This window comes from Nycticebus coucang, chromosome 11, assembly GCF_027406575.1.
Source record: "Nycticebus coucang isolate mNycCou1 chromosome 11, mNycCou1.pri, whole genome shotgun sequence".
Taxonomy (NCBI): domain Eukaryota; kingdom Metazoa; phylum Chordata; class Mammalia; order Primates; family Lorisidae; genus Nycticebus; species Nycticebus coucang.
In genome coordinates this window covers 19492403-19518483 of record NC_069790.1, presented here as the reverse complement: position 1 = coordinate 19518483, position 26081 = coordinate 19492403, and the positions used below count along the sequence as shown (strand labels likewise).

Here is a 26081-nt window from a genome sequence, read left to right as displayed (position 1 = left end):
TATGACTGACCAAACTGTCCTACTTCCATAAGTTATGAGAAAGCTTTGAGTGTGGCCTGTGGCTGATCTATACCAAGAGTGCAGATTTGCAAAGTAGGTATCAGGTTCTACTTGTTTTAACATTTTTTCTTTCTCTCCTGTTTCTACTGTAATTTCTAAGACAAGGGGAGGTATATACAAATACATTCACAGTGTCAGTTTTACAGTAACGTAGTAACCTTATCACAACTTGTTAAATTCTGGTTATGGATTAATAACAGTGATCGTTTCTGTGAGTGGATGCTTTATGTGTCAGCTAAGTGATTTTCATGCACTCCTCTGTTGAGCCCTCATGAGTGCCCAAGACGTAGACAGGCTTCATTTTTAGAGATGAGGACAGCAGGCTTATAAGGCCTTATATAACTTTAGCCCACAGAGCTACATTTGTCCGTAGTAGCTAGCACTGGAACCTGACCCCAGGTCTGTTAACAACCTGAGTCTGGGAGTCACACATTTCACTTCCCTGCTTCACCAGCGTTTGTTCTCGTATCTTCCTTTCCCCTCCAATGTAGTGTTAAGTGACCCATTTTTGGACTATTAAGCAGTTTATGTCCATTAACTTAGACTAATTGCATGGATGGACTTATCTTCCCTGTTAAGTCACATTAAGGAGGAAATAATCAAACTTCTTTTTTGAAATAATCAAGAACTAAGAAAGAAAGCAAAGCCTCTTCAACCCACTGAATATTATTCCCCCCAAATATTTCTTCACATGGAGCTTGCATTTTTCTTCTCAAGAAACATAAACATTTTATAAAACAAGGCGTGTGGCCATAGGTGTCAGCGTGGCAGTGAGGTTGCCACCTACTGCGTGGAACACACAGAGGTGGCCGTGGGCATGGGAGCAAGGTATAGGGTCCGGCAGGCAGGAGTCCTGCCCTACAGCCAGCAGGGCTCCTTTGTGGGGGTCAGACCCCGCCAAGCTGTTGTCTCTGTCTGTAAAATGAAAGCTTGAATTAGACAGTCTTTTGGGTGCTTTTTATGGGTAGAATTCCAATTTCCTAACTATCAGGCTTGCGTTAGCTATGTCCCCTGTGTGCACTGGCAGCGACACCCTGTGCTTACTGTAGCCAAGCACTGAGCCCAGGCTGTGGTAACTTTTAAAGCCAGGGAGAGCGGGGGATTAAGTGTCTCTGCCTCTCTGCCTGTCCGCAGAGCCTTGGGCAGGGCTTGGTATGGAGGAGTTCAATGCATGTTTGTGAAATGAATGAGAAGACACATATGTGGTCTATGCTTTTCTCTTAGGTGACTTGAGTTTCTCCTACGAGCCATTCTGGCATCATTTAGACGTCATCTAACCCCACAGGGAGTCCCTGTCTAGTAGAGCACTCTAAGAGACAAGACACGTCATAGCTGCTGTCTGCTGTTTTCAGAAGCTGTGATAACGATCAAAGCCGTCCCCGACCTTCCCATTCAAAGGCTGCGGCCTCTAGCAACTCTTTGTGACTTGGATCCAGTGACATATTCCAAGAACCCCAGTGGGCCCTGGTGCTTCTCGGTCTGTGGCTGAGGGATGCTGAAAAACCTACCTCCAAACACATGTCCTTTGTATTTACATTGCTTCTCCTCTCATAAGAAATGTAAACATTAAAAAAAGAAAGGAAGGAAGAAATGTAATACAAAGAGTTTCCTGTAATACAGGAAAAGGAAACTTCAGAATGTCACAAGCAGAGCCTTAGAAGTGAAGATAAAAAGAGAAGAGGAGCAAAATGTTCACACTTGACATGCAGTTGACATTCTTACTCGGAACTAAGTTGTGATCAAACATTAATTTAGAATCACTTGGCCTTCACTGAAGTCTTCAGGCTTTAAGAATTATTGCCAAAAGTGTAATACAGTGTCTTTGTGTTCACACATCTGCAGAAACAGATGTTGTGAAATGCAGTGCTTTAGTGTGGGAGCTCCTGGGATGGCACATGGAGCCACTGACCCTCCGTGCAGGTAAGAAACGGCATCCCTGCGGAGTCAGTGACTCACAGCTCCGTGTCTCAGTGTTGCGTTCTCCTGGCTGAGGACCAGTGCAAAACCCCAGTGGAAGGCTGGCTGGTGCTGGCGGGGGCCTGACTTAGGTTTTGCCATGGTGGAAGTCAAAGCCCTTTGGAAGCATTTTCTCTCCACTGCTAACGAACTTCATGCTGACTCTGCAGCTCTACTTTACAGTTTCTAATGGTGCTTATGAGTTGAGAACAAATGTGTAGTAGACGTGATGGTTTTTTAGACCTGCGCATTTTTTAAAATTAAATCATAGCTGTGTACATTGATATAATCATGGGGCATCATTCACTAGCTTCACAGACCGTTTACCAAGTTTGCTTTTTTTTTTTTGACCTCATTTCAGTCTCTCACATGGCAGACCCAAGTTCAAGTCCCAGTTTCTTCATTTGTTAGCAAAGTTCTCATCTCTCCAGACTACATCCCAGTCTTTGGAAAAGAGACCTGCCTATCTCCTAGGGATGTGAGGAAATGAAATAACAGGAGGGGCGCTGTACAAATTGTCAAGCACGAAAAGCATCAAATATGTGCGTGCAAGAAGCAGAAACACAATGAAGCAGGGAGGAGTGTGCATGCACGCTGTGGGCGGGGGCCTCGGAATCACACCAGTGTTACAAGTTGGCTTCATATAAAGGTTTAGAAGAGGCTGCGTCCCATCTTCTGTGGATAGAATGAGAAGCACCTTTCTGTATGACTGGGTCTTAGCAAAGGACAAGGGAAGACAAACAGGCCAGTACTTAGAAAAGATGGAGTGAGCAAAACAGTCCTCAAGTTTGAGGTTCAGAACAATTGAGAACAGAGATGTATGAAATTCTGCACCAGTTGTAAGAGCGTTTGATGCAAAGCCCATAACTGGAGGACCTGCTGCCTCCCTGCTAGAGGCCTGTGGGTTTATAGCCATGAGGCCCACACCTGGCAGCTCTGAAGCTAGGCAGCGCCCAGTCAGGAAGCAGGTGGGTCTCTCTCCTCCTCTCAAGCGCTCACCCCCGCTCGCTCACAGTCACACTGCTTCCATGCTCATATTGCTCTAATTCTTGGCGGGCCTCATTCTGGCTGGATCAGATCAGATTGCCACTAAAGGACACCCACATGGCATACAGTTTCATTGGCAAAAAAATTTGTTCCAAGTGTTGGAAAAGGTCCACAACTATTTAGCTACAAATTCCTGAAGGACTTGTCAGTAACTGGGTCAGTTCCTGGATCAGACCCATCCTGACTGCACCTGGCCCCCTCCTGGCTCGCGGCTTGCTCAGCCCACCCAGCCCAGCTCTTCTTCAAGGAGCTGCTGAGATGCCCTAACTGAACTGAGACCCCGGAAGATGTCTTCTGGGGGCTTTGCTAATGAGCTCATAGCACAGCCCGTCTCAGTGAGAGGCATGCACTCTGTAAATGGTGGGTCAGAGCCTTCTGGGAGACCAAGGTCAGTACTGGGGAACTCACAAAATCGGGCGAGACTGGAAATCTTCCTGGTTCATCCTCTCAGACTGGCGGATTTTCAGGATCTCGGTGTAGCTCAGGTTCTGCAGTTTGCTCTTGAACTGGTCCAGGGAGCTAGGCTTGGTTGTAAGTGCTCTCATAACCTGCTCCTTCACCACCTGCATTACCTGGAGGGGAAGGGAAGACCATCATTTTCCCAGAGGCTAACCTTTCCTGTTCAGAAAGCACTCCCGCATTAACAACCTCTCACCTCCCTGGCCCCCAATGCACTCTCAGGCCAAACCGTGAGCATGCATTTCCAACTAGTACACTTCCATTGTGTGTGCCTTCCATTTTCTCTTGTACTGTTACCCTGTTTCCCTGAAAATAAGACAGTGTCTTATATTAAGGTGTGCTCCCAAAGATGCACTAGGTCTTATTTTCAGGGGACGTCTTATCTTTCCTGTAAGTAGGTCTTATTTTTGGAGGATGTCTTATTTTCGGGGAAACAGGGTAGAACCACAAGGGTGGAATTGGATTGACTTAAGTTGGAATTGGGGGCAGGGGTGGGGAAGCTTGGGGCAGGAGGTGTGCTCCATTTGCCTGATATGTTACTGCTGCTGACACAACACTGTAAACAATGCCAACTCAAGAGTCAGGAAAGACCCAAGGCCAAGCAATAGCTAGAAGCCTGCATAGTAATTATTTTTTCCAGGAGAAACTTGCTGAGATACAATGAACTGTGGAAGTTTGGTTGGTACCGGTTCAAATGAATGTGAACAGATACCCACACCCACCCCTCCCAGATGATTTTCCCCATGTAGTTAAGGCCTGAGTGTTCATACAAATTATGCATATGGAAACGTGCATGTGGTATTGCCTCTTTGAGCCAGGCACTAAAAAAAGAGGTTTATTAAATTAGAACAGACATATCCCATTGGAAGCATCAAGAAAAAAGAAGAATATGGTAATTTGCTGCCTCAGGACAGGCCTAGCCCACAAGGAGGCAATTAACCACCGCTTCTATTAATGTGGATTCATCTTCATCCAAATACATAAAGCAGGAAAAGGCCAGAGAACACAAAGAGGCATCCGAGGGACTTGTAATTTTGCTGCTTCTTTTTTCACCCTCCATTACAGATGAGAGCAAGTGTTGCCATATATAAAGTCTCTACTATGTGCCAGATGGCTATGGTAGGCACTTTACATGTACGTTTTTTTCTATTTATCCACTCACTCACATCTAGGAGGTAGATATTATCATCATTTCCACTGAGCTTCAAACATTAAGAGACTTCCAGACCACACAGTTGGTTGGTATATGGCTGATGGATAGTAACCGTTCTATTATACTGCTGACCTTGCCACTGTTCTTGGTGTCTTTGGGGAACTTAAAAATAAGACATAACCTTACACGTGCCTCTGCTGTATGTTGAGTTCTGGGCCAGGCACCTTGCTATTCCTCACTTCATTTATTCCTCCTCCAACAGGGTAGAGGAGATTTCTTTTTTTTTTTTTTTTTTTGGCCGGGGCTGAGTTTGAACCCGCCACCTCCGGCATATGGGGCTGGCACCCTACCCCTTTGAGCCACAGGTGCCGCCCCGAGATTTCTATTATATGAAAGATAAGGGGACTGAGATTGAGAAAGAACTGATGGCTTGCTAAGATCACACATTTGTAGTTGAACCCTGGGATACCAAAGAGCCCAGTATGATGCATACAGCACAGGCCTGATACTGAACAAACACACATAAGTACAGTTCTTGCCTTCTGTGGACTAGTGAGAGGCAGACATGGCCAAAGGTCATTGTGATAGAAGTGTGGAAATAATAGAGAAGGCAGACTGATGATGGATTTTGTAGGCAGCTGGGGAGGCATTTCAATGAAGAAGAAATTTCAGATGGGTTTTGGAGGGAAAATGGGTATCCAACTGGAATGGAAATAGATGAGTAATCTGGAACACCATCGTATATTAGCTGCTTTGAACTTGAGCTACATCTGACTTGGAACCAATTACATAAGCACTGTTTCATCCCCTCCAGCATAATGACATACAGCAAAATTTCCAGTTGACCTTCCACCTGATCTGCTTCTTTTTATAACTCAGGCAAAATGCTAAATTTGGGATGCTTGACAAATTTTGAAATTGTGACCGTGTTACATGAAGTGCATAAAGGGTGGTTAAATTTGGTCAAGACTGAACTCTAATGTTCTACTGTCTCAGATGAGGGGCAACTGAGGGGCTGCCTCTTTCCCCATTTAGAGAGACTCCAATTTTGAGACACGGAGATCATTATCGTCTTGCAAAGACATCTGGCCTTCTTGTGGGAGGTAAGACGTGTACAAGAGACAAAGAGAGATCAGACAGAAAACCAAAAATGAAGCGTTTTTAAAATAGCATCCAGTTAAAACTAAGAATCTTAGAGCTATCTTTACCCCCATCATCTACAGAGATGAAGAAACAGATATTCAGGACAGGTGACTCCTTTACTTCATGTGTTTCTTAAGGGGATATCATAGTGCTGACCATGTTCACAGCACATCAGCCTAGACACGAGGATGGGTCTCTTAAGTGGGCCTTATGATCAGCGTCCTTCTCCAGACTTCTCCAACTTGACTTGAGGTACAGCTGAAGCACATTTTCTCTCATTGAGAACTACAAGACTATGTCCTTTAATACATAATGTACAGGAGGGTGGAAGATAGTGAGACCCATGTCAATGAAATTACACAGAAGATAGAAATGCGTGCCTGAGAGATTGAATGTTCTAATAATGTTAGCTTAATCTTTACATTTGGCGATTTGGTTACATGAGCTTTTTCCCCCCCTTAAGATGGGTGGAATGATGGCATGAATTGTTCTTGTCACTTGCAACCAAAAAAACCCCAACAAATACATATAGTGAAATCCAAGAGAAGTGGACAAGCTTGTGGGGTTGAGGTTTCCCAGTAGGAAGAGGATTAGCAGAGGGAAGCTGGATGGAAACAACAAAGCTACTTCCATCAAAAATGACTTTAAACAGTCACCTTCATTTATATGCTACTGGCATAGCAATGATGATTCCCTTATGGAATGCAGAGAATTCTTTAACTTCTACTTATATCTTGTGTTTAAAATCCACTGTAAGAGTTTCATTCCTCTAGCTTAAGACTTTGATCTCTGCTCATTGCAAGCATATCTAAGTACAACAATCCTTTAAATTGCCCCCAAATTGATTAGACTTCAGTTTGAGGAAAGCATAGAACATTTCTTAAGATGAGGCTGATAGGGCTGGAATAGAAATACAAGAATAATCTGGAATACCATTATAGATCAGCCACTTTGAACCTGAGCTACAGCTGACTTGAAACTAATTACATAAGCACCATTTCCTCCCACCTGGCATGCAGGCACCTGGCCCCAGGGGAAGGATGCAGTGATGGGGATACCGTGGGGAAAGAGATTGGTGGAGCCAAAGACTGGCTTCACCTACCTCGTGTCACAGTTTTGTTTGGCAACAGCCCTGAGAAGTTCTATGGAAAGTCAAGGAAAATAACTTCACTGCAAGTCAAGGAAAATAACCTCACTGAGAGACATCATTGAACTTGAGTATTTCTCTATGCTTTTGCAAAGTAGCTTCTACAAGGTTTACAACTAATAGCTTTAAGTGCCTGTTAATGTTCCACATGTGCAACTTGACATCCGCAACCACTATCCTCAGGTCTGTCCTCTTTGGAAAATATCAGACCTTTTACCATTTGTTTGAAAAACCTGAAGACAGTGTCTCAGAAGTAGCATCAGAAAATCAGTGGAGTTAAACTTTATAGTTATAGGATGTGCTTTGCCCAAGATATCAAAGAAAACATGGTCTTAGAATCTGCACTTGCTGTTGGTATTAACCCATCATCCAAGCAAAGTCTGGACCATCCTGGTGGTGTGTTTCTGGAGTCTTCCTAGCACATGTTGTCCGTAATGATGTTATACACCACAAAAAAGTGAGAGTCCCACAGGACATTGGTACTTCAAAGGGAGAAAAACCTTTTGGCTCCTTGGAAGACTGGGTTAAAGATGCAAGAGCAGAGGGTTCCTGAATGGAATCAAGCATGTGGTAAAGTAGTCTAACTGTGGCCTGGTTTGGTTACTGTTTTTTTAAATGTGCTCTCATATTTTATTCTGAATCTACTGAGCCACCATGTGCTCCTAGTCCAGTCACTTCTCCACTCTTGCCTTTATAACCACACCTTCATTCAGCATTATTCTTTTTTTTTTTTTTTTTTGTAGAGACAGAGTCTCACTTTATGGCCCTCGGTAGAGTGCCGTGGCCTCACACAGCTCACAGCAACCTCCAACTCCTGGGCTTAAACGATTCTCTTGCCTCAGCCTCCCGACTAGCTGGGACTACAGGCGCCCGCCACAACGCCCGGCTATTTTTTGGTTGCAGTTTGGCCGGGGCCAGGTTTGAACCTGCCACCCTTGGTATATGGGGCCGGTGCCTTACCGACTGAGCCACAGGCGCCGCCCTCATTCAGCATTATTCAACCCTTCACTCAACCAAGGTTTTCTTTTTTTGCTTTGAGACACAGTCTCACTTTGTCGCCTTGGGTAGAGTGCTGTGGCTCACAGCAACTTTGAATGCTTGGGTTCAAGTGATCCTCCTGCCTCAGCCTCCTGAGTAGCTGAGATTACAGGTCCCTGACATAATGCTGGGCTACTTTTTCTATTTTTAGTAGAGATGAGGTCTTGCTCTTGCTCTTGCTCAGGCTGATTTCAAACTCCTAAACTAAAGCAGTCCACTTGCCTTGGCCTCCTACAGTGCTAGGATTACGGTTGTGAGTCACGCACCTGCTGGATAAAGGTTTTCAAGCCCCTGCTCAGTATAAGGCACAAAGAGACCCTGGAACTCCTGGGCTGGGAGAGTGGATGAGCCCTTTCATATGTGCCTTGCTTAAGAGAGGATGAGAAAGTCTCAGGAGTGCCAGGGGCCAGGTGTCCACTCCGCAAACAGTATGGAGCCCCTCTCACACGCGGGCTGGCAGGCTGAGGGCACAGCACCAGGACTTTGGTTTGTTGTCTGCTCGGAGGTGACCTGCACATGCCAAGGAGCACGGGAGGTACCACTCTTGGTGGGAGAAAGGGCACCAGCAAAGGCTGGGGGGTGGGAGGAGCACAGCTGTGGGTGGGGAAGACTATATCATAGCCTTGTTTAGTTGGGAGAACTGAGGTGAAGCTGCGAGGTGTGGTTCAAAGGCAGTTTGGGCCTCAAAGTCTAACTTTTTCATGGCTAACACGAAAAAGTCAGACTTTTTCTTCCTATAGCTAAGCATAGGTCACCAGATTTGGGTGTGTGTGGTGGAATTCAGTAATTGAAAGTAGGTGAGGAAATAGTCAAGGTGGTCATCATTTCTGCCCTGGTTGGGGTAAGGAGGAGATGTTAGAGAAGTCTGCATGATCACGATGAAATTTTTGCCAAAACTTGGAGAACGAATGAGAGTTACTCCAGTGAGGAAGAGGAGCAGGGAATTCTAAGTGGAGGAACAACATGAGCAAAGGAGGGGAGATAGGGAGCGCATGCCTCAGGCATTAATGAAAATACGTGTTTGGAGTCGATGAATGGAGGGGAAAAGCTGGCAGTATGGTTTTACCTTTAGACCCAACACATGTGACTTTGAATCCACGCTATTATGTTTCCTGGTCTGGAGCTTCCTCAAGACACCCGCCCACCCCCGCCCAGACTCATTTTTTACCGTTTGTAAACCGGTAATAATTTAGAATTCATACATTGCAGATATCTGGCAACTATGAGCTCCCCTTCCTGTGCCTTAGTTTGCTCACAGGGCAGCTGTGAAATCTAAACGAGATATTATGGGCAAAGGGCCCGATTCACTGAATGAAACATACTAGACATTAAGTAGATGTCAGTTCTGTTACCTTCCCGGTAGGAAATTACTAATGACAGAGGTTTTTCCTATAAAAATATCTTAGATGTGGTATTTCTACACCATAGCTGCATCGTCTGTAAACTTGCTAGAAATGCAACTTCTCATCCCCCCCCCCCCCCCAGACCTGCTACATCCAAAACTCTAAGAGTGGTACTCGGCAAGCTGATGCATGCTGAAGAGAGAGGACCACTGCGCTCGGGACACATCCCGCACCTCTTCTGAGCCTTGGAGATGGTCTCCAGGTCTACAGCAATTCTTGCCATGTCACCGGAAAGTCATTTAAGTTAGTTATCAGTGTGCCTTTCACCCTATCTAGATTATAAGTCCCTGGAGGGTAGAAACTTCTCTTACTTGCATTATAGCTATGGTACTTAACGTAGTATCTTCCAGACTAGAATAATGATTGGTGTGTTCAACGTCAAAGACTATTAGGCTTCTGACTTTCATGTAGATTTAAACAACAAATAAATCCTTGACAGATGTTTAAGACTGTTGACAAGGCTTTTAAAGAGGATTTTTTTTTTTTAAGTCTACAGAATGAAGTCTGTGGCTTTGGGATGATGTTTAGGGGTCCAGAGGTCATTTTGTGTTTTATTCCAGGACTGAGCTGGAAGGGAACCAATCCATAGCCTAGTGGAAGGTTCCTGAAGAAGCCACAGCAATGCACTCTACTAGGCACTGCCACTAATGGGTGGTCAGAACTCACAAAAAGGTATAATTTACCCCCAATTAAAATGATTTCTCTTCATAAAGAAGAGAAAAGGCTGTCTTGGGGGAAGACAGGGCGCAATGCAGTCCAGCTTAGAAATGACTTAAGAAGGTTTTTATTGCTGGACTGTTGTTTTTCCCAGGAATGTTTCTTAAGACAGTTTTTATTGTTGGACTGTTGCTTTTCCCAGGAATGTTTCTCATCCAAAACAAAGGACGGGAGACTCACAATGACCAAAGAATTGGAGAGTCTTCCTGGGGAGGGGACTGGGGGAAGGAGACCCTAAAGTGCTGGTCTGCGGGAAGGGTAACTTCTTATGGCCAAGGAGCACTTCACGAATATACTGTAGTGCAGAATGTGGCCTTGTTCAGAAAAAGTATCAGAAGTTAGGGTAAAAATTGGTGACTTATCTGGCAGGGACAATTACTGAATCCTCCTTGCCCCACCACCTTCCAGAGGTCTTTAAAATTAGAACAGATTCCCAAAACTCAAGAGGGTCGCAAGAGGTGGGATGTGGACAGCCTAGGTCAAGCCATGCATATAGGACATTCTTCTGAGTGGTATCAAGTGTATTATTAAATAAAAGGAAGGAGAAAGAAAATAAAGTGCTTTCTGGACCTATAAAAAAAGTATTTATATTTTCTGAATTTATTTTGGGGTAGGGGAGTTTAGAAAAAGGTTGTCAAACTTCAGGAAGTTTAGGGACAGATAGTAAATATATATATATTATCGATAGTTTAGTCTCTGTGAGCCCTATGGTGTCTGCTGCGACTACTCAGCCCTGCCATGGCAGTATGAAAGTAGCCACAATGTGTAAATGAATGGTCGTGATTATGTTCTAATAAAACTTTATTTACAAAAACACAGGTTTGGCCCACAGCAGTAGTTTGCCAACCCGTAGTGTTGAGAAAAAATACCTGGTTTTGGACTTAGGTACTACTCATTTCAAAGTCTGCTTCCTTCACTCACTAACTAGGAGAATTGCACAATTTCCTTTAACCCCAGTTTCCTTATCTATAAAGTAAATGTGATAATCCTTAGTCAGGATTAAGAGAAGCAGAGTGTTGAGTCCAATACATTATGATGTTCCCTCTGAATCACAGCCCTAGACCTCTTTTTCAGAGAAAACAATCTCCTTATAGCTTGCAAACAACTTCCATATCCTCACAAGATGACTCTGGGTGTTTATAACATGTGCAGGGAAGTTCAAGACTATATTCAGGTTGAATTGAATGTTGGTTTTGACAGATTAAAGAGAGTATTTTTTTTTTTTTAAACAGTATTCTTAACTCTCATCCTCAGCAGTTTTAGGGCTTACAAGATTCTCTGTCCTGTCCTGTTCCTTTCTGCCATACCTCTCACCAAGGAGCAACCACTGCAGTCCCCAGGTGAAGGGCCCATCGGCCAATGGCCCCGAGGGATCAGCTTTAATGCAAAGGAATGGGAAACTGCTCTGAAATCACAGAAGGCCAGCTCAGCCAGTGTGCAACCTCTGGCCCCTCTCAATATCATCATGTGTCCTCAATTATACCAGATCAATTTGAAACACTCTGTTCATTAATAAATGCACACAAGCTCCTCTGCATTTCAAAAAGGACAAGGTCTAATCTTGGCACCCAGGAAATAAGAAGACTGGGCAAGCCATTTAGCTCTCCCTCTATTTCTCTAACATGTCCCTAAGCTCCTATGGGCATCTGTCTTGAAGGGGTGATGAAGTCTGATTCAGTCAAAAGCCACAGCTGTGCTTCACGTGGGCAGTGAGGTCCTTGGAACTCACCCTCTGCAAGATGGCATTTCACAGCATTTGCTGGGCACACAGTGCATCTCATCAAAGGCTACCATAAGGACCAGGAACTGAGAAGAGAGTCCTTCCCCGCAGACTGAAACCCTCCCTTGTTTCACTTACCTCTCCCAAGTTAAGAGTGCAGAATGCACACCACTGACAAGACTCGTTCTCCGTGTGTCATTGGCAAGACCCGTTCTCTGTGTGTCATACACCTGGACTCGTGACTGTAAGGCAACTCTGAGGGTGTCTTTGGTGAGCGACAGCAAAAAGCTAGCAATGATCAAAATCATGGAGCTACTTGGGCTTGGGAACCTGTGCGCTCACTGATGTCAGCTCTGAGGATGACGGCTTCTAGGAGCAGTGGGATGTAGAATGTGGGTCAGTCTCACCAGTCCCTGCCTGGACACTTGCCCCACCCCCTGTTCTGGTTTACCCAGCAGCCTCTGACGTCAGCTCTGTTCTTCCAGCCCCTGCTCACAGCAGTCGGCTTATTTCCACAATGCAAAGCTGATCCCATCATTCATTTGATTAAGCCCTGTGGGGTGAAGACCAGCACCTCTTGTGCATTGCTACCCATGTCCCCCTCTAGCAGACATGTCCTTACATGACTCAGCCTTTCACCCCACGGCCTTGTCACAGGGAAGTCCTGTGCCTTCATTCCTGCTGCTCCTCCTGCCTGTGACTAACACCTTCTTCTAGCACACGCTCATTCCTGGAGTCTAGACACAGTGCTCCCACCCTAGCCAATTCTTCCTGCCCTGCTGCCCTGCCCAGAGTCAGAGTTTGTGCCCCTCCTCCCAGCACAGCAGACTGGACCATACATAGTGACTTGTGTTCTCCTTGTTTACTCTTTAAATCTGTAGTTTGCACAGTCCATTTTATAGGAGTGAGAAAATACCTGTTTAATTTATGATTGACAGGCTCATCAAATAGTTGAAAGAGAGAACTGGCTTCTAAGATCAATAATTCTTAACTCTCAGTGCATAACAAAATTTACAATGGACCTCTGCCTGGGCTCACCCACAGACATGTGGATTGAGGCCAGGCAAAGGTCCATTGAAGAACAGAGCTGCCATCAGAGGCTGTTGGGTAACAAGCAGCAGATGGGAGGGAGGATGACTACCGTGTCCGGAAGGGAAGGCCTCCTTCCCTCAGTACTGCCCAATGCCACCTGCGGATGCCAACTGGGCAGCTGAGTCCTCTGTTCATTTCTGCCATGGCTGCCCTACAGCTTCGTCTTCAGGTCCTACCTGCAGCATGGACAGCCATTGGTGCTCTCAGCAGGGACAGTCAGACTGGTGTTCAGGGGATCGTGCCTGCTCTCAGCCTGCTCGGACATGTCCCCTAGATACCACCTCCCTGTTGGGGCCAGACCACTTTTCCAGGGCTACCTCAAAAAGGCAGCAGCCAGAGCCGCCATGTGGAAGGCAGCTGCCTACCCAGGTCAGGCATGACTTAGGGACCTGCTCTAGTAAGGGTGGCCACCATGCTCCAAAGCAGGCCACCGCTCTCTGCTCAGCAATCAGAGCCAGTGTTTCTGGGTGCTTGATAGGAGCAGGGGAGCAGTGTGTGTGCCTTCTCTGAGTGGGAAGGCTCTGGGGAGTCCAAAGAAGGGCTATGATGACAGAGTGTGAAAGGTGACTTATCAACTGTACCCTGAGAGCAAAACAGATGGCGCTGAAGCAGCTGGGAAGGGAGCTGCTGCTCTGCTTTTCTGCTTCTAATCAAACAGGAATGGAATCACAGAGGGTAGTGGGGCTCAGGTAGCTTCAAGCATCCTGAGAATGGGAGCATAATCCAAACTGGGAGACTTGAGGGCCTTGGCATTAGCCCCTGAAATAAGTTGTTACATAAAGGCTGACCTTGCAGTTTGGCACAGGTGCTAACTGGGCAATGTCCCATTCCAAAGACTAAGACACGGGGCACCAGCAGCCGTCCTGCTCCTCAGGAGAAGGCACTTTAATTTAAGGCTTAAGGATCTTTATAGCTATTAAAAATATGTAAATAAGTAGATAAACCTGTTAACCAGCACTTCATCTTAAAATCAACTAGTGCTGTTATTTGGTGAAGAACAATGGATGTGAAAGCAAATTCCTTCTGACTCTCTTTAGCATCTGCAGGAAGTCAATCCAAAAAAAGGCAGGGGAAAGGGAAGCTCTGGCGTCGCTGCTTTCTCTCTGCAGCCTGCTCTGGAGGGGAGAGAGATTGGGAGGCAGAGAGCTGTGTGGCCAAGCTGCTTCTCCCCACTGAAACGGGAAGTCAAATTAATACAGCAATCAGGCTAAATTTGCTGGTTAGCTAATTGAAGGCCCTGGGTGGACAACAGGAAGCTCTTTCCACCAGTTTCTGATGGAGCCTGCCCCAGGCAAAGCAAAGTCCCAGCAAATCACATTTAGTGGGTGGCATTTAATCCACAGCTTTAAATAAACAACATGTCAAGCAAGTCAGTTAAAATGTGACTATGTGGAGAGAGAGACTTTGGGGTGGGCGTTCTAGGGGGCAGGAGAAGGCAGAAACAAATAGAGCTAGTTTTCTTGCAAAGAAGGCTGGAAAACTCTTTCTCCAACAGGGCTGGGGGGACGTGGCTACAATTTTTTAATAATCATGTTGCTGTTAGTTTATTAATGCCTGTTCTTGAAATTTATCCATACTCTGCCAAGCACAAGGGTGAAAGCTAAATCTTTTGCAAATTTTTTTGAAGTTACAAGGAGTGAACACCGCTCCCCGAATAGACAGTCTTCCAAAACAGACAGTGTAGATTCTGGAGTGCTGTTTTCTTGCAGCTAAGTCTGCCTGACCCTGGAGGTGGGGGGAATGTGGGTTGACTTTACTGGGAGTTCCCCCATATCAAGGGAGGAATTTCACTGAAGAAGTAACTAAGGCTGGATGGATTTTTCTTTTCTAAGTTACACAATCATGGTGCTAAAATACAAGGTGCTAAGAGTGCCAAGAAAGACCTTGTTGTCTGTGTTAATGAATAAAAGGCATCCACAGGTAGCCCTTTCAACATTATGGGCATTTACCAATAAATCAGATACTTAATCACTGGCCCTTCTTCACTCAATTCATTGATAAGGCCTGAAAAAAAGGAGTGAATGATCGCTCTGGTGACCTGCCCTGGTATGTCTCAACACCAATAAATGTTGGAATTTCACCTGATTCATCTGTTTCCAACATCTCATATCATTTTATAATATCTGTGGAGTGAATGAATGTAGGAGCAAAAGGAAGACAGAGAAAAGGAAGAGCAGGGGATGCAGATAAATCAGCCTCACGCTATTCCAGGATTAGTCACTAGCAAGAAATAAATGCAATGTCTGTTGTCCCACATTGAGGGTAAAACCTAAGCCCAGTATATTTAGACCTCCCAGCACATTTTTGCATAAGCTATTAAGTAGTGACAAATGAAATGGGATAGTCTGTCCCTCTGCAAAGGAAATCTGATAAACTTTTCTTAAGCAGACTGCTCAGGCAAGACTACGGGGGACATGGGGCAGGAAGAGTAAGGTCTAGTTCCCACAGACCAGCTCTGCCATCAGGCAAGGCTGCAGAACTCAGAGGAACTTGAACAAGCATTCTAGCCAGTCACTCTGGGAGGCAAGTACAATACAACCCAATGAAAGTGTTTACCAAAGCTCCTGGGCAGACAGACTGAGCAGCAGCGGTGTTCACAGTTGGACACAGCCCACTGGTCAAAACTCTGATATGTACATAAAAGATCATGCTTGCCACCCTTCTCATACTTACATCTTTTTAGCACACATCAGACTAACTTTGTTGAGAAATTGCAAATACCATGTATTTTCACTTCCAAATGAATCCAGATAAATTATGAACAGACTATCCTAAGGATAAATGCTTTGATTGTCTAGATTTTTCTCTTCTAAGTTGCTGATTCCTCCCATTACATTAGAAGCTTTGGAGGCACATGCAGTCTAGTCTTGCCCTTGCTCAGTAACATTTAGCAAGCGCCTAATATGAGCTGATCACTGGCTGCACAGAGAACCAGAAGTAGTGTCTACCCCTGAGAAATTCAAACGCACTTAGGGGAAAGCTGCTCTGTGAACAAATAACAAGGGATCTCACTACGTGGTATTATGGGTATGGGCTACCAATATAATTTAAGAGGAGGGAAAGCAAAGCAAGGCATACCAGTGTTGTTGTTTTTTTTTCTTACACAAATATATTTCTGTTCTTATCCCATTGCTTTACAGTCACATTCTGAGCATTGAAATTATCTGATTTATCTGTTCACTACTCATCTCTCCAGCAGGACCTTGAGCCCTTGAAAGGAAGAGACTATCCCTCATTTGTCTTTTTTATGATTAGTCAACTTTAAAATCTCTCATACCTGCAAAATGTCCCCTTCAGTCCAGTAAACTGAAGGTCAACTAGATTGTAGTTTTAGAGTTACATATTAAAAAAATGATTTCTGGCAAGTCTTTGTGAAGGCCGGGGACAAATCCCTGTGATAGCTGTGAGCAGAGAGGGCTTACGGCAGCGATGATAGATTAACTCTGGTTAACGCACTGCTGTCCCAACGTCCTGCCGTATTTCTCCCAGATGGTTGAAAACTGGGACACCTAATAAATCCCCAGGCCTTTTCTCTTCCATGGCCAGTTATTACAGTGTCCCAGGGCAGAAGAGCGCTTTCCAAAGTAAAGTAATTGCGAGCCATTTATTATCTTTAAAAAGGAACCTGTCACCCAGCACAGCCACAAAGCTCAGACAATTCAAACAGCCCAGGGTGCCCTGACTCTGCAGAACTTGCACAGTCTCTGGGAGTTCTGGAGCCAGCGAGCCTGCGGGAGATCCAAAATGGTGCCGTGTCTCCCCACCTCACTCCGCCTTTCTGCCCATTTGTTCCACTCCTCACAGTTGTGAGGCTGGTTGTTTCTAGTTTCCAGAAATCTGCTGGGTCTGCCAAGCTTTTGCGGTCAATGGAAAGGCAGCTGCCTTTGGTAAAAGATGGAAGGGGCAGGACAGGCCCTGGAATCAGGCAGAACCGGTTCCAGACTGCTGCTCATGTGCCAGCTGTGTGTTCTTGGGCGAATTTCTAACTTCTCTCTGTCTCCAACTCCCGAGAAGCTGGAGAGGACAATGCAGACCATGCTGTGGGGTAAGGATGACAAAAGAGAATGGTTGTCAAGGAGCTTTGATGGGGCTGGAAGGAAATGGTAGCTGCTGCTTATTATTCACATCGCTCGCTTCCAGAAAGGGGCAGGTGGTAAATCATAGAAGGCAGGTTGAGATCAAACTCTGGGCACCCTTAGCTGCCAGGTGGAAGCGTTCGACCCATATCTAGAGGAAGCGGTGAAAGTGAAAGATCTTCAAGCAGAAGAATGAAGTGATGAAGTCAGAGGTGTGAAGGAGGATGCCGGGCACCCACCTGGCTGGTCTATATTTCTTCTCATAGAGCCTCCTGTGCAACCTGAGGCACATCTTTTCATTTCTCTGCATCCCCCACCTCCCCAAATGGGTTTGAGACTCATTGTAACTTTTGACTCAAGTAGTCTAGATACGCTTGTAAGGAAAATACCCTGTAAACAAGGGTTTCTTTATCTTTAGGAGATAGTTCTTATAGTCTCTGGCCAGGAGTTGCCAGTGGAACTTACAGTAAGGAAAACAAAGGTGTTCTCTGCCAGGAACAACCACCAGGTGCTGCTGGGGAGAAAGGGTCTGTTCTGGAAAAGGGAATAAAACACATTTTGTGCTTGGTCTTGGCAGGCCAGTAAAAGGACAGCACCCCAGTAAAGCTGAGGCATCTCCTCTACACCTCCAAGATGAATGTATCCTTCCCTCGTTACTCCACTGAGGAATGGAAAGAGGCACACAGGAGAACACTGGAATAAAGAACTGGATGCCAAACCAACACAGTGCAGTAAGTGCATGAAACGAGGCAGAAAAACGAGAGATAGGAAATACGTAAGGCAAAATAAATACCATATGGGATCACAGTGAAACCTTCTCAGTGGAAAATCCATTTGGTAAAGAAAAAGTATGGCTGTGAATGCTCACTCTTTTGGCATAGGATCTTCCAAAGGAACGTCTCCAAACACTTTACTGATTCAAGTGCATCTCGTCTCACGTGTGACTGGGAAGCAGTTTGGCTCTGTATGCACGTTTATAAACGGGGAACCCAAAGCACAGAGAAATGATGCAGTGGTATGAACATATCAGTAGCATGCCTTAGACCCGATCCTGGTGTGCCCCCCGAGAAGCCAGACCCGAAAGCATCATCTACCGCACAGCCTGTCCTGTCCCCTCATTAGGATAACCAGAGGTCACGCTGGTGTCTCCGAAAGACTCCCATTGTCAGGAGTCCACCTGCCTCACTCCTACCAGCCAACTTTCAGCTATTTGTCTTTGGCTAACTGTGTTTCTAAGGTGGCTCTGCAAATGGTTTGCTCCCGCACATCATGAATCAGTGTCAAGCCAGGCAGGCTCACGGCCCAGCTGAGAACATAGTGGCCTGGCCTGGCACCCCACACCTCGTGAACAAACACGAGCCATGACTGCTGGGAAACACAATGTGGAGCCGAGTCCGCTAGGTGCAGACAGCTTTAGGTGTTGTGCCAAGGAAGGCTGTGTGACTAACGCTGGTATCTGCGTTGTTTCAGGTGTACAGTCATGTCCCTACATGATGAGGCTTGTTGGCATTTATTTAAAGTTTTAGCTTGTGAGAAAGATGAAATTTGGGTCATTTAGAGAGTACATACAGCAACTTCTGTGGTACTGAATAATCTCCTCCCAGGAAGGAAACCAGAGTGTGGGTTTGTTAGCAGTTTTGTTAACAAGGACATGGGAGACCTTGCATTACCACAAAAGGTGCGGCCATGCCTCTGTCTCATTAGGAAAGCCCATCCTTTGGCTGGTGTCCATGGCAAATCGCCCTGGGAAGGCAGCTAGTTCATTACCTCCACTGCGCATGCTCCCAGGGGTCGTGCGCATCACAGGAGAGGGACAGGAGGGTGTGGCTGAGCCACATCCAAAGACATTTGTTTTTGAATTACCAGAATATTCCTAATACTTAGAGCGGCTAAGGCCAGACCCTAGGGATGTTCCAGGGTAGCTTCTTCCCTGTAAGGGGCAGGAGGAAAGAGATACAGGTGAGAGGAAACTGGAAAATAGGGTAGTAACTAAATGGGTCATATTCTTTTTCCCTTTATTATTTTGGTAGATTTTCTAAGGTAGTTTAGCAATATAGAATGGAAACAGCATGAATTTTAGGAACAAGGAGATTTTTAGCAACTTATTCCACCTCTAAGCCTCAGTTTCCACCTCTGTAAAATGAGGATAATGCCTACCTCAAAGGATAGTTAGGAGAAGTAAGTTAGATAATGTAAGCGAAAGGACCAAAAATAATTCCTGGCACATAATATGTGCTCAATCAATATTAGTTTCCTCTTTATTTTTCTTTGTATTTATAGCATGTATCATTCCCGCCTTCCATTATAGCTTATTTTGTGAATCTTTGTTAAGCTGTGAGAGTATCTCAAACTTAAGATTTATCCAAGGACCTGTCTCTGAGGTACCTGGCATACTGCTCAAGAGGGGCATCACCCTGGAAAATGAATGATCCCTCATCAGATAAGGAACAGTGGAGCACACACAATGTGAGATTCTGGGTCTGCAGCTGTGCTAATTATACTGCGTATGATTTATAAATTCACACTTGCCTCATTTATTAGCCTGGATTCCTCAAGAGGGACCCAGTACAACATAGCAAGTACTCAATTAATATTAAATGGTAGAATTCTTTTTTCTTTGAAAGAGGGTTTTGCTGACACCCAGGCTGCAGTGCAATGGCACAATCATAGTTCCCTGCAGCCTCAAACTCCAGGGCTCAGGTAATCCTCCTGCCTCAGCTTCCTGAGTAGTTGGGTAGTTGGGACTATAACAATATGTCACCACGCCTGGATAATTTTTATGTTTTTTTCTGTAGAGATGTGGGTCTCACTATGTTGCTCAGGCTGGTCTTAATTAGCCTCAAGTGATCTTCCCACCTGAGTCTCTCAAACTGAAATTAAATGACAGAGTAATTTAATACATTTCTGTATCTGTCTGGGGACTCTGTTGATCTGGCAGAGCATTTATTACATTAGAGGAGAGGAATGTCAACATTCAGGTGAGAAAATGAGGCGGAATCTGCAGTATGTTTGTATTCTTGTGACAAATAAGTTGGGTTCTGCACACAGTTTGACCAACTGAAGCAAAGCGTAGGGTGGACGATCGGGTGTGTGAACCACGGCTACTGTCCCCACAGTAGGATCCCTGCCTCACACAATGAACTGGGACAAGAAAGACAAACACAAGTCAGTAAATAATAACAGCCGGAATATGTGTTCTACCAGCCCTGCCTTGGAGGAAAGTCCGTGAAACTGTCAAAGAATGGGGTAATGAGGAGAAAGGTTTTGAGTGCTGTAGAGAAGAGTTCAAGTGAGCCTCTTTGCTACAGTATCTGGGTGATGCAGTTGTTTGCTAATCCACCGACTTGTGTTGATAACCAATCATGGGGTTGTTGCTAGAATCCTCCAATCGTACAACAGTTGGATAGGATCTCTGACAGTCTTTCAGTACATGACTTGGCAGCTCAGAGGTTTGCTGGGAGTTTTACAACTCCATGATTCATTTAAAGCAAGGATTATTAACTTGAAGTTTTATAAACACCCTGAAATTGTGTCATATTTTGTGAACATGTTATCTGTGTGGTTTTTTTAACCTCCAGGGGGTTTCTGGGGGGTTGGCAGAAGCTGGCCAATGGCCACTAGCCACAGAAAGCTATTCTGAAAGGAGAAGGTAAGGAGGAAAACAGTTCATAAGTAAAGGCCCTGACTCTCACGTGGAGAATACATAGCACCCTGCTTTAACTCCATGAACCTTGCCTCCCTGATATTGACCTTGAGTACTAGCCAGCTAAACAACCATCCAGTCTTTCCTCAATTTTTCACTTAGACCAGCTCTTCCAAAGTATAATAGTATTATTTCTTCATCAACACAGTATTGTTTGTAGCTAAAGAAATAAATTACTTGCATGTGTTAGGCCTAGGTGACTTTGCTAAATATCCTTATGTACCCATTTATGTTTTGAGATTAATGCTGTATTATAAAATTTAAGGCTTTTTGCATCTGAATTCGCTTATATAAAATAGAGATGATAAAATCTACCCCATAGTAATTGAGGAGAAACAGACAATATATATGGAAGTAAACTGCAAACTGTAATGTGCTATCTGAATGTACATTCTTAACTCTCCATTGGTTTAGAATGATCAGAGATATTTGAGTAAACTGCCTTCTGGTATAAAACGCAAGATTCCAACAGTTCAATTTGGGAAATCCAGACAGTTTTCATTTAACACAGCAGTTTCTTAAACAATCAGCTCTTGTCATAAAAGGTTAAGCATCAATGTACTATTTTTGTCACTAGTTCTGTCTTGCTTAGGACACAACTCATAATATCTGCAGATCTGAAACAAAACTTCTCAGCCACATTATTCAATGTGTTTATTCTTTTACTTAAGATAGGAGGAGGAGAGACCAATTTCATGCTATAATAGATTCCGACAGAAGAATCAAAACGAAAAGTTACCAAAGCAAAGGCCACATTCAGCTCCTATGTGGGTCCCAGAGACGGACTCGCTGCAAGGGAGGAGGGGTCTGTCAGTCACACAAATCTCTTCATTCTGAAGCCCAGAAAGAAGTCATGAATGAAAGGAGAAAGCCAAGAAGAATCAACACCTTGGTAAACCAGAAGGCTGAGTGGGCTGCTGTCTTCCAATTTTGGGTTCTGAGATAAACTAAAAATAGCAACGGTTTGTTTGGCAATCCAAGAAATCAAAGGAGGACAGGTGATAATAGCTGAGTCATAGCAAGTGACCTCATTGATAAGGAGGATGAACTCAGCTGTAAGTGACAGATGAAGCAGCTGAACCTCCAGATAGGTAAGGACAGGAAGATGGGGAAGGACAGGAGGACTCGGGCATCAACATGATGCCTTCCCTGAGATGTACCAAGAACTTCCTCCCCACACTGGCAATTGCTTAAGTGAAGTTCTGGGAAACTAAGTTGTATGATGTTTATATGGGGGGAATTTTCATTGTATTGGAAAAATTGTTTGGAGCTGGAGACCTCGGGGGAAGTAAATGTAAGCTTTCCCACTTAACTTTTATGAGGTGCGGTTTCGTCACCTTTAAAATGGATAGAGCAGCACCTCCCTCCCTGTGTGGTTGTGAGGATTCAACATAAGGAGGCACCTGGTACAGCGACTAGCCCAGAACAGGTGTCTGGTACATGCATGGAGCCCTTTCTCTCTATCTCCAGCAGACAAGAGGCTTGGTTTAGAAAATTCCTTTCTCCCCTTTCCAGTCATGGCATGTTTGCACAAGCAGGGGGATTACAGATGATCTGGCCCCACCTTCCACCCAAGTCAATGATAATCCTGACCACACTCCTGAAAGCCAGCCCTCCAGCCCACCTGCTGGAACAGATTCTGTGATACGGGGCTTTAACTGGGAGAGAATTTTGCCACAGCTGTTGAAATATGCCTACCTTACTAGGTTTTATAAACCCAAACAATATAAAAGTGTTTTTCTCAATGTAAGCCACTGTATACATGCAACAGAAGCAGAGAGATGAAAACATACCAGTTTATGCTCATGGTCTTGTTCCCAGAGACCCAGCAGCTCCAGCCTCCCTCCTTCAATTTTAACAGTAAAAGATCTTTTCCAAACAGATTTTACATACTACTTCACAAACAAAATCAATACAAGAAGCACTTTTATGGGTTACACTGGAGGAGGGGGTCTGTGCCAGCCTCCCTCCACCCCCTAGTTTTTGCCCCTATTCTTACTATGCTGCCAAAGAGACATTTGAGCTGCATCTCACAGCTCCCTAGAGCTTGAAATTCTGATATTGGCCTCTACCTCCCTAGATAAGGCAAAGACATAACAGCAGAGAAAGGGCTAGTCTACAGTGTTACTAGAGTGAAATGGCTCAATTTGGGCACAAGTAGTAATTAGCTTAACGAAGGCCAAAGCTGTAATTTCAACCAGGCTGGTTGTGACGCCATTTGAGACACTTTGCAAGAATTCAGGGGTAGAAATCAGTGAAATTAGACAGAGAGAAGCTGTAGGTTATAATTTTTGAGAGATTTCTGGGTGAAACTCAGAAAATATTTTTAGTGCAAATAGTACTTTGCTTTAAAAATGTTGTAAATGCCATGATTTAATTTATTACCAGCTAATTATTAAAACATTAATTATTAATGGTTTCAAATTCTGCTGCTAACTGATAGTGTGACCTTGGGCAGCAAAATTGAGTAAGAAATAATTTTCTTATTCACACAAACAGAAATAATAGTCTTTATTTGGGGTGGAAAATTATTTCATAAAAATGATCCTAAAATCACTAATAACGACAAGATAAAAAATCGTTGGATTCGCACACATTAAATGGTAAGTATTTTCATTCAAAAAGAAATCATTGTTATCAGACAAATTACAAACTGGGAGTTAATTATTTCTAGTATCTGAAACTGACTGATTAGTACTTCGAGTATAAAAAAGAAGCAGACAAAGGGAGTGAAAAGGCAGTTCTGCAAAAGGAAAATCCAAATGGTAAATGTAAATGAAAAGATGCTCAAACACTCAGTAGTCTAAGCTATGAAAATAAAAACAACAATGTAATGTCATTCTCAGTCATAAAAAGACCAAAATTTAAAAGGTAGTTCATGCCAAAAGTTGGGAGGATGCCGGGAGATGGAAACTCACATGTACTATTTCTATTTAGGAAACGATCCTGAAATTAAATATGAATACATCATATTTGGACCTGAGGATCCAACTCTTGGGCACAAGGCCCAGGAATAATTCTCACCCAGGTCCCCATCGGTCACAAATGAGGATGTTAGTTGCAGAATTCTTTGTGGCAGCAGGGAGCTGCTGATTAACATGGGTGTCTTTCTTTTATTTATTTTTTTTTGTTTGCAGTTTTGGCCGGGGCTGGCACCCGACTCACTGAGCCACAGGCGCTGCCCCAACATGGGTGTCTTTCAAAGATATCAATCAAATGGAACAAATGCAGACAATAAAATGCTATACAAATATTGGATGTCTACACAACAACATGGATATACATGAATCTGAAAACAAATGCCGAGTGAAAGAAGCATTCATACTTTCTATATAATAGTCTATTTATATTACAGAAATGTATGATTTATGTAAATGAAAACAAACACACACAATATATATTTCATAGAGACGCACCCCATTTCAGTTGCAGCATATTTAGATGGTGCTCTAAGGATAGAGGAGCACACGTAGGGGGAAGGAGGTAGAGAAACAATAACAAAATAAGAGGAGCGTCTTGCGTGGGCTCAGGGAGATGAGGAGCTGTGGTCCGAGGAGTAGGCGCAACTCGGCTTCATATCTGAGGCCCAATTAATCCTTTCGACCTTGTTGAGCTTGTGTAAAGATGAAATGAGATTTCTCAGTCAAACTCCCTGGCAACACAGGACGTGATCAACACCTATTTGCTCCCTCCTTGACTCTCAGAAAATGGGAAAGGAATGGAGTTTCCTTTTCTGTTTCTCTAACAATTTTATAGATGAAAATATGAGTCTTGAGAAAATGAATTATTAAGAGTACCACTCAGATATGAGCATGGAAGATTGAGCCTGGTCAATCTCATGTTTAAAGAAATCCACATACCCAGACTCCATCTCCTCAACTCCCTACCCCATGACAAAGGGGATCATCGTCTCTAGGGAATGGCCGAGGTCCATGTAGCACAATTTGGAAAGCATCAGCCTGTGCCGGAGGGTCTGTCCACTATGATCTCGGCCGAGGTCCATGTAGCATAATTTGCAAAGCACCAGCTTTGTGCCCAAGAGTCTGTCCACTATGATCTCAGCCACTCATGCTCTTTGGATCCTTGGTTTTAAGATTTTCAAGGGCTTTTGCTAAGTAAAGTAACACCAAATTGCTCAAAAAGAAATACATATCAAAATATATGATTAGTGTATACAGTATGGTACTCCATCTGTTCTTCCAAAATACTTAAGTTTTAGAAAATAATGTGTAGACAGGTCTATAAATTGCTACCTCCCACAAAACAAAGGAGATTCACTTTAAGGGGTAAGGAAAAATATTTTTCCCTTTGGTTTGCCCATAGAGCAAGAAAGCTAATCTATAAGAGCAAGCAAGCATGCCTTCAGTCACGCATTCAGTCACTGGCACCAAAGCTAAAATAAAGTAGTTTATTCTAAGGATAGTTCAGCTAACTTACAGGAATTTAGCATCCATGATAAAAATAACCTGTGCAAACTTAGCAACTTACCTTCTCACAGTTCAATATTCAAGCAAGTAAATGCACACCTTGGATTGGAAGATCCTAGAAGGCGGGGAAGGTAACCCTCTCTGTTGAATGTTACCATGTGCTCCACGGAAACCAGCTTTTGCTTAATATTGATGAGGACAAGACACATTTTTACTACATTTCCCACAGCATTTAGCACCATGTCACTGTTTCAGTCTCAGCCTTTTCCAGCGCTGCTCAGGTGCCGTCTGGAGACCTTGAGAATTAAGGTCATCCTCAACAAATTACTGAACCAGTCTCTGTGGCCAGTGGTTGAAGCTTGGACTGACCCCCAAAAAGCAACATGATAAAAAAAGAAAAATGTGGGCTTTGGGGTCAGATAGCCCTGAGTTTGAAACCTGGTTCTGATACTTACTGGCTAAGTCTCTGTGTCTCTTCATCCATACAATGGGATAATGGCATTGACCTTGCTGGGTTGCCGTGAGAATCAGAGAATGTAACTACAGTGCCTGGAACACAGCGGGTCTAGAAACTAAAAAAGGGAGGTTGCTGCTGATCCAAGTGTGTTGCTGCAAACCCAGGATGGAGTCTTCTGTGAGAAGCCCTGATTCTCCAGTGCTCATGGAACTCTAGTTCTTATCTCCATGCTCTGTGACAGATGCTGGGCTCAGGTGGAAGAATTTCTACAATTCAAAGCTCTCATCAGAATAGGAGCCCTTCCCAAACCCCAATGCCAATTTGGTCGCAATTGGAACAGCCTATCTAATCATTTCCAGCCCCTTGCCATCCGGAGTCCTACTACTTGTTATCAAGGCTAGTGCCTGCAATCAATGCCTTAAATTCTGTGAATTATTCAGAACTATGATATGTCACTACTGGGAATTCCCTATGGGGTGTCAA

At 44.2% G+C, this 26081-nt stretch overlaps 1 protein-coding gene across 8 annotated transcripts in view; it reads right to left on the bottom strand.

The window, feature by feature from the left end:
* The window catches only part of ELMO1 (engulfment and cell motility 1), a 576900-nt gene that overhangs the window by 34682 nt on the left and 516137 nt on the right, over positions 1–26081 (bottom strand). For all 8 annotated transcript variants that reach the window (XM_053608836.1, XM_053608837.1, XM_053608839.1 and 5 more), the window contains one exon: positions 3472–3635. In XM_053608836.1, the coding sequence (XP_053464811.1) occupies positions 3472–3635 (164 nt within the window). The remainder of the gene's footprint in view (positions 1–3471; positions 3636–26081) is intronic.